The following is an 8,378-nucleotide window of genomic DNA, read 5'->3' as shown; positions in this document are numbered from 1 at the left end:
ATTATGAGATCTTCAAATAATAGAAAATTATAGAAATAAGCCAACCAAAACAGACTTGAAAAAATTAAGTAAAACTATGACATCAACTCTGAGTGAAATCAAAATAAATAAAATACTAATATTCTTTCAAATATTTTTAAGGAATAAAATAATGAAAAACATCTCTATCTTCATTAAGAGATCTTCAAATAATAAAAAATTATAAAATCAGTCAGTTATGAGATCTTCAAATAATAAAAAATTATAAAAAACAGACTTGAAAAACTTAAGTAAAACTATGACATCAACTCTGAGTCAACTCTAAGTTTGAAAAGAAAATCCACAGCTCAAATATTGTTTTTATTTCTAACGCCACTAGAATTTGTCTATTCGCAAAAATATTATTCATGTAATGTGCCCCCTATATATAGAAAGTAAAACATTAACTCTGAGTTTGAAAACAAGAATCACAAAGACAATTTCTATTTTTAGCGGCACCTTCACTAATAAATATGGAATTTGTCTAAACAAACAATACGTATCATAATAAAATTCCTCATAGCTGAAAACTTTCTGTGCTTCTGTGGAAGTTAATTACTGTCCAAAAGAGTATTCATTGCTGTAGTGTGTATACTTGATCTTGCTTCATCCGTGTAATGCTCAAATTTCTTTTAATTGCCTTCCATTTGAGCTTACAATTATAATCTGTAATGAGGGTTTGGAAGGCCAAGGGTTTTGAGTAATGCTGTGGTTTGTGTACCTTGAGTTGGACCTTCTCTGAGTTGGAGGGAATATAAGGATCAACTTTGTTTTTTCTTGTAAGTTTTCTAAATCTCTGTGTTTTACTATAAGTAATTGATATTTGCTTTCTGCAAAAATCTCTGTTTGATTCAATTTCAGGGATTCAATTTTGTTTCTTGACAAGATAGCCACTGCTGAATGTGAGAATACTGTATATATCGATGTGAGATTAAAAGAGAGAAAAATCAGATGTTGCTTGGTCATTTCTGACTTTGCTTTTGTTTTTGCTTCCTTGTATTTGTGGAATGCAGGGATCCGTATGAACAACATGAAATTCAAAGAAGGATGCATGGTTGAGGTTTGCCGTTCAGATGGGGGTATATTTCAGTCTTGGTTCCGGGCTAGGATCATTCATGTGATGCACAATATTACAAAGTGGAGTATGACAACCTATTAAATGAGCATGGGAAACGTGTTGTGGAAGATGTGAGTGCTGATGCAGTTCGACCAGAGCCTCCGCACATGACAGAAACAAGAAACTTGGGTCCAGGGAATATGATTAAAGTATATGATAATCATTCATGGAAGGCGGGTAGAGTTGTCAAAGTTTTACCTCGAAGATTATTTGTTGTAAAATTAATGGAATCATTACTACAGAGGAAATATCATATATCTGTTATCCGTGCTCAGCTGTTTTTGCACAGTGAAAGATGGCTGCATAATGACCAGGTAGAAATTAGTTCCACAGATTCGTTATTAATTTGATTTTTGACTTGTATTTATCTTTGAAATGAAAAATGCATTAGGGGTTTTTGTTTCTTAATTATAATAATTTAAGTGATTAAATTACATGTACTGAGGTTTTCTATTTGAAAATTCATTGGAAATAAATTGAGTCATGTATGTCATAACAAGTATTTATTTCAATTGTTTGATACTTATTGTTGTGTTTTTGTATGTAGGTTGGTAGAGACCATTTCTTGAAAATGGGATTTTGGCTCAAGAAGAAGTCACATATGGAAAATCGATTTGTGGAATCTAATGCAAAAACAAACGCTGGATACAATGAACATGAACATGATGACAACAAACTTGGAACAAAGTATCTAAAAAGAAAGGCAGGCAATGAAGTCCCATGCGGCTATCAAGCAGATATTTTGAAGACAGAAGATGCTTCTCAGGAAAGGAGCGCAGTTAAGAGGTTTAGGTATGAAGAAGCTTTGCCTGTGCAAGAAAACATTGAGTGTTCTGTAGCTAGTAGTAGCAGTAGCAATGAGGTAGATTATGTGTTACATTCTGATAAGAAGAATTCAAAGCACGAATTAGAAATTAGTGCATACCGCTCCACAATGAGAGCTTTTTATGCTTCTGGGTGTTTAAGTTGGGAACGAGAAACCTTGCTGACAAATCTTCGTCATGAATTGTGCATTTCTGATGATGAGCATTCATCTGAGTTGTCACGTTTGTGCTAAGAAAAGATATGTAAGTTAACTTCTCTGTAAAGTGATATGTAATTCAAAATTCTTTCAGCATTGCCTTTTGAGATGTTGGTTCTTGTGAGTAAAAATATATTCATTCCCTTCCTTGTGATTGCATAAAATGATACATTGAATAGAAATAATTTCGAGTTACTTTACTTTCCGTAGTATCTATCTGTTAGTGTTACCCAAGAACATTATCCTTTATGGGGATAAATGCTCCAACGTCACCCCTCCTTACTCCTATGTTAAATTAGGGCTTTAGATTACTTGAAAGAAATGAAAACTAAATTCGTTCGTAAATTTTTATATTTTCGAGAAATAAACAGCATGTAATTAACAAAATGAACTAAATAAATAGAACACTGTCAATATAAGTATTGTACTTAGTTTTTATTAAATTCTTTGAATTTAAATATTTAGTAAAAATAAATTAGTTAAAATTAAATATTTTTAATATAGAAATAGAAAACTATTAGTAGTAGAATTAATTAATAAATTTAATCTATTTGTTAGAAGGAAAATAAAATATTAAAATAATTTAGAAAAAATGATTATTGAATCTATTTAGCACTTTATATAATTCTTTTTAAATAATCTGTGTGTAACTAACAAAATGTAACAATAAATTAAATAAAATATTATTAAAAAAATTAAAATATTATATAAACTTAGCAATAATTAATCATGAATAATGCTAAGACCGTTGCTAGACAGTTTCAAAGAATCTGTTCAATTGCACCGTTAGATTGTAATTGCCAATGTCTCTTGTGATTTCCCCGTAATGAGTCGTTTTAATTGTGATTATTATTTTTAGTTCTTTTAAAAACAAGCTTAGATATTATTGTAAAGAAGAATTACATAGAGCCTAGATTGCTCCAATCATTCAATAAGAGCTTCCTTAGGGATTAAAGCCAAGAAAGAAGAATTTATTCAGCCATGATTATTATTATTAGTTTTTCTTTGAATCTTGAATTTATTCAGCCATGATTATTATTATTAGTTTTTCTTTGAATCTTGAATTTATTCAGCCATGAATTTTATCATTTATTTTAAGATTAATTGATTATTTTATGCCACAACGTTTTCAAATCAAGAAAGCAGAGCTGAAAAAGGAATTTTATCGAGTAGCTGAGGTTGAGCATTCTCAGGTATGCATATCAAATCTTTATACCAAAGCATATTTTCTGTTTGAAAAGGGAAACTATATACATACTTTTCCTTATGTTTTGCTCATTATTGTCATAATAGTTTCTTCAAGGTTTAATGGAAAAATAAATGATAGTTAAGATGAATTAACTTAGTCTCATTGATCTAGAAATAAATTTCACTATCATAATTCCCTCGTGTTCTCTAATAGGAGCTTGCTTTATGTGTTGCCATTTAGATATTCATTCAGAATTTGGATCACTAAAATGGAGGGTTTGTAATCTGATCCAACAAAATGTTTTAAAGAAATGGGTAGGGCACATCCGCTGGTCTGAGCTATAATTTCCAAATAAGAAATGATTTCAAAGAGTGTCTGGGCTAAATGCTTTCTATTTAAACTGAAACGTCTGCTGGTATGCTCTCTTATTCTAAGACAAAATTTCTTTGAAAACATCTCTCTGTCGTGGAAAATGTGAGTAAATTCTAAAATATTAGATAAGATTAGTAGTTGAAACAAAGAGGCAGACTAATATCTGCTATGGAACTCTATATATAATTGTCGTTGGCCTAGATTAGACAATTTTATCGTGAATTCATGAATTTAGTTGTTTTATGTTGCTAATTTAATGGATCTCTCTTATTGATCTGCGTTTTAATAGATCAAATAAAATAAGATTGACGTAGATAAAATTATTGTCAAATGGAATAAGATAGTTAATCATCATTATTAAAAAGGTTTAAGGAAATTGCGGATCAACCAATCAAAGGAAATCATCTGTAACTGTTAAATTAATTGCCCTTATTTATTAGATAAATTTCAATCATTTTAATAAAAAACCGGTAGTATTTATCTGGTGCTAACAAGAATTTTGTCGAAACCCTTGGAATAAAGGAAAACCCTAGCACGAACAGAGAGGAATAGAAGGAGCGAACCGGCGAAGATTTGTTTTCCTATATTTTTAAGATTAATTAGTTTCTTAGTTTAGGTTTTAGTTTTATTGCAGAAAATGGGCAAAGTCTTTGTAGGTTCTATTATTATATGCATTATCAATTTTCTACTTTTTCAATTATTCATTCATTCAAATAGGGCTCAAATTTTAGTATAGAATTTTAGGAGCTAATCAATATTTGGCAATCATCAAGAAATCTATGGACTTACCTGGTTAAACTAGAGTATAAGTTGTTAGCAATCTCTACAACTAGTTAAACTTCATTTGTCATGGGTCCTATTGAGGTGGAGAGGAGTGTTGCTGAAAGGGTGATGACTTCTAGTTGGTTCTATCTTTTTGGCTTCAATTCACTAGTTTTGGGAGCCACTTCAAAACCCAACTTCAAGGTTTGGGGTTCCATTCAAAATCCCCTATTTCTAGATTATTACTCAATGCTTATCTTTAAGGATCTGGCCTTTTTGGTTTTGGGTTCTTTTGGATGTGTGATCCTTATAAAACCCACTATCAAAGGTTGTGGGAGCCTTGTAGTTTTAAAGGGCCTAGTTTGGCTAGTCTTTGGTTTTGGTTAGGTACAGGCTTTGTGGTTTGTGGCCTCATGATGTTGCTCCAGGTTTTGGGTGTCAAAAAAACCCCTTGCTGGCCTATTGGCTATTGTTGTGCCTTTGTTTGGGCCAAAGCTATTGTGTGTAGCCACAATATTTTGTAACGTTTGATCTAACTTGTGTGGTTGTGGTCGGGCTGCTTATTTTCTTTGTTGTATCTTTTAGCAGTAAAAATGTTCAAACGTAGAAATATGACAAATCAGTCAATAATTATTAAAAATTTTAATGAAAATTAATAATAAATAAATCAAACTTATCTAGACCAGTGAGAAAACTCTAAGATACTAATATTCCGTAGACAAACCAAATGAACTTTATAAGATTATAAAAATAAATGTCACTATAAGAAATTAAAAGATATAAAAATATCTAACATCTTCCAATTAAAACCTAAATTAATTCATATATAAGAAAAGATAAGAACAATATAGAAAACCAAAAAAACCATAACAAATATGATCTTTCTATAAAAAAATAAAAATAATCAGAAAAGACTTACCAAAGAAGCTTTGAATTCCATGTGATAAAATCTTTATAAGTATAAACAAAACAAAACAACTCAAGAAACAAGAAAATAAGTTTTTCATTTATATTTTCACATTCTAAGTTTTATGATATTTAAAAGAAATTTGTTGTTTTATTTACTAGAATTGCTACATAAAATAAAAAATAAAAACTTTTTTTTTTTCATAAGTAAAAATATAATAAAACAATTTTTCAAAAAAGCAAAGAAATTAATTCTATTGTAAAATTTTGAATTGAATTGCTAGGTAAATGTCACTAGAGGCTACAACCCTCTATATTTTTTAGCACCTCAATAAATGAGAAATAAATCAAATTGAAATAATTAAATTATTCAAAATAAAGCTAAAACTAAGACAAGTCTATTAAATAACAATATTACAGCCATCCACCCCATAATTTAAATTGACTCGAACAAAGATCTTTGTGAGGATAACAATATGAAACAAAAATACTGATTGCCTAAGAAGAAAAATACAAAGATTCTAAAAACTTAGAAGAAAAAACCAAAATTAAACCTTGTATATAATCCAAGCCAAACACTTGAATTGACTTCACACCACACCAATACTCAAATAATTTGTATTTTATATTTTTATAGTATTTTGTATAATATGGTAAATAGGTTCAATAACTATTTCTATCTCTACACAAAAAATATTTAATTTTAACCAATTCATTTTCATTAAATATTTTTTAAATTCAAGAAAATAATAAAAACTAGGTACAATACTTATATTGATAATATTTAGTTCATTTTATTAATTACATGCTGTTTAGTTCTGGAAAATATAGAAATTGATGAACAGGTTTAGTTTTTATTCCTTTCCAGTTATCCCTATTGCTGAGGGATAAAGCCCTAATCGCAAACATAGGAGTAAGGAGGGGCGACGTTCAAGAATGTTTATCCCCATAAAGCATAATGTTATTGGGTAACACTAATAGACAGATGCTATGGAAAGTAGAGTAACACGAGATTTTTTCTATTCAATGTATCATTTTCTGCAAATCAGAAGCAAGGGAATGTATCATTTTTACTCACAAGAACAAACAGTTTAAAAGGCATTCTTGAAAGAATTTTGAATTACATATCACTGAAGGAATCTTACAGAGAAGTTAGCTTACATAGCTTTTCTTGAGCACAACCATGACAACTCAGATGAATGCTCATCATCAGAAATGTGCAACTCATGACGAAGATTTGTCAGCAAGGTTTCTCGCCCCCAAGTTAAACACCCAGAAGCATAAAAAGCTCTCATTGTGTAACGGTATGCACTAATTTCTAATTCGTGTTTTGAATTCTTCATATCAGAATGTAACACATAATCTAACTCATTGCTACTGCTACTACTAGCTACACTGCACTGAATGTTTTCTTGCACAGGCAAAGCTGTTTGTGCTACCCTAAACTTCTTATCTGCACTCCTTTCCTCAGAGGCATCTTCAATCTTCAAAATATCTGCCTGATAGCCGCATGGGACTTCACTGCCTTTTCTTTTTAGATGCTTTGTTCCAAGTTTGTTGTCATCATGTTCATCTTCATTGTATCCAGCATTTGTTTTTCCATTATATTCCTGAAATTCATTTTCAAAATCCGACTTTTTCTTGAGCCAACATCCCCTTTTCAAGAAATTGTCTCTACCAGCCTGCATACAAAAGCACAACAGTAAGTATCAACAATTGAAATAAATACTTGTCATGGCATACCTGACTCAATTTATTTCGAATGAATTTTCAAATAGCATGAGAAAACCTATGTACATGTAATTTAATTACTTCAATTATTAAAATTAAGAAACTAAAACTCCATATGCATTTCTCATTTCAAAGATAAATACAAGTCAAAAATCAAATTAATAACGAATCTGTGGAAGTAATTTCTACCTCATCATTATGGTGCCAAAACAGCTGAGCACGGATAACAGATAGATGATATTTCCTCTCTAGTAATGATTCCATTAATTTTACAACAAATAATCTTCCAGGTAAAACTCTGAGAATTCTGCCTGCCTTCCATGCATGATTATCATATACTTCAATAATATGCCCCGGAGCCAATTTTCTTATTTCTGTCATGTGCGGAGGTTCTGGCCGAACTGCATCGGCTCGCACATCTTCCATTACACGTTTTCCATTGTCATCTAGAAGATTGTCATACTCCACTTTGTAATAGTGTGCATCACATGAAATGATCCTAGCCCGGAACCAAGACTGAAATATACCCCCACCTGAACGGCAAACCTCAACCATGCATCCTTCCTTGAATTTCATGTTGTTCATACGGATCCCTGCATTCCACAAATACAAGGAAGCAAAAACAAAAACAAAGTCAGAAAAAGACCAAACAACATCTGATTTTCTTTCGTTTAATCTCACAATGATATATACAGCATTCTCGCATTCAGCAGTGGCTATCTTGTCAACAAACAAAATTAAATCCCTGAAATTGAATCAAACAGGGATTTTTGCAGAAAGCAAATACCAATTACTTAATAGTATAACACAAAACTTCAGAAAACTTACAAGAATAACCAAAGTTGTTCCTTGTATTCCCTCCAATACTCAGAAGTTCAGAACCCTTGGCCTTTCAAACCCTTATTAATTTCCGCAGGAGCACAGAAAATTTTATTAAATACGTATTGTTTGTTTAGACAAATTCCATATTTATTATTGAGGTTGCCTCTAAAAATCGAAATTATCTTTGCGATTGTTCTTTTCAAACTCAGAGTTAATGTTGTACTTTCTATATTTAGGGGGCACATTATGTGAATAATATTTTTGCGAATAGACAAATTCTAGTGGCGTTAGAAATAAAAATTATTTTTGAGCTGTGATTTTTCTTTTCAAACTTGAGTTGACTCAGAGTTGATGTCATAGTCTCACTAATTTTTTCAGGTCTGTTTTTGTTGGCTTATTCTTATAATTTTCTATTATTCGAAGATCTCATGATGAACAGT

At 30.9% G+C, this 8,378-nt stretch overlaps 2 protein-coding genes across 2 annotated transcripts; one reads left to right on the top strand and one right to left on the bottom strand.

Moving 5' to 3' along the window:
• The first annotated feature begins 489 nt into the window (after positions 1 to 489).
• Positions 490 to 2,263, top strand: LOC131857158 (uncharacterized). Its single transcript, XM_059209318.1, has 3 exons — positions 490 to 797; positions 1,032 to 1,449; positions 1,683 to 2,263. Exons 2-3 carry the CDS (start codon positions 1,243 to 1,245, stop codon positions 2,190 to 2,192), a joined length of 717 nt encoding a protein of 238 aa, XP_059065301.1. The 5' UTR covers positions 490 to 797; positions 1,032 to 1,242; the 3' UTR covers positions 2,193 to 2,263.
• Positions 2,264 to 6,226: 3,963 nt separating this feature from the next.
• Positions 6,227 to 8,125, bottom strand: LOC131857172 (uncharacterized). The gene is made up of 3 exons (XM_059209354.1): positions 7,945 to 8,125; positions 7,306 to 7,709; positions 6,227 to 7,067 (listed from the first exon to the last, which is right to left on the bottom strand). Exons 2-3 carry the CDS (start codon positions 7,699 to 7,701, stop codon positions 6,543 to 6,545), a joined length of 921 nt encoding a protein of 306 aa, XP_059065337.1. The 5' UTR covers positions 7,702 to 7,709; positions 7,945 to 8,125; the 3' UTR covers positions 6,227 to 6,542.
• Between the last annotated feature and the right edge of the window lie 253 nt (positions 8,126 to 8,378).

Source organism: Cryptomeria japonica, chromosome 7 (assembly GCF_030272615.1).
Source record: "Cryptomeria japonica chromosome 7, Sugi_1.0, whole genome shotgun sequence".
NCBI classification, from domain to species: Eukaryota; Viridiplantae; Streptophyta; class Pinopsida; order Cupressales; family Cupressaceae; genus Cryptomeria; species Cryptomeria japonica.
This window is presented reverse-complemented; position numbering and strand designations above follow the sequence as displayed.

Bases quoted from the DNA above. Each gene is read 5' to 3' on its own strand.
- LOC131857172 (XM_059209354.1), bottom strand. From the start codon at position 7,701: ATGAACAACATGAAATTCAAGGAAGGATGCATGGTTGAGGTTTGCCGT. The intron at 7,068-7,305 runs GTAGAAATTACT...TTTTGTATGCAG, and splicing joins TTTGGCACCATAATGATGAG to GCTGGTAGAGACAATTTCTT.
- LOC131857158 (XM_059209318.1), top strand. From the start codon at position 1,243: ATGACAGAAACAAGAAACTTGGGTCCAGGGAATATGATTAAAGTATAT. The intron at 1,450-1,682 runs GTAGAAATTAGT...TTTTGTATGTAG, and splicing joins GATGGCTGCATAATGACCAG to GTTGGTAGAGACCATTTCTT.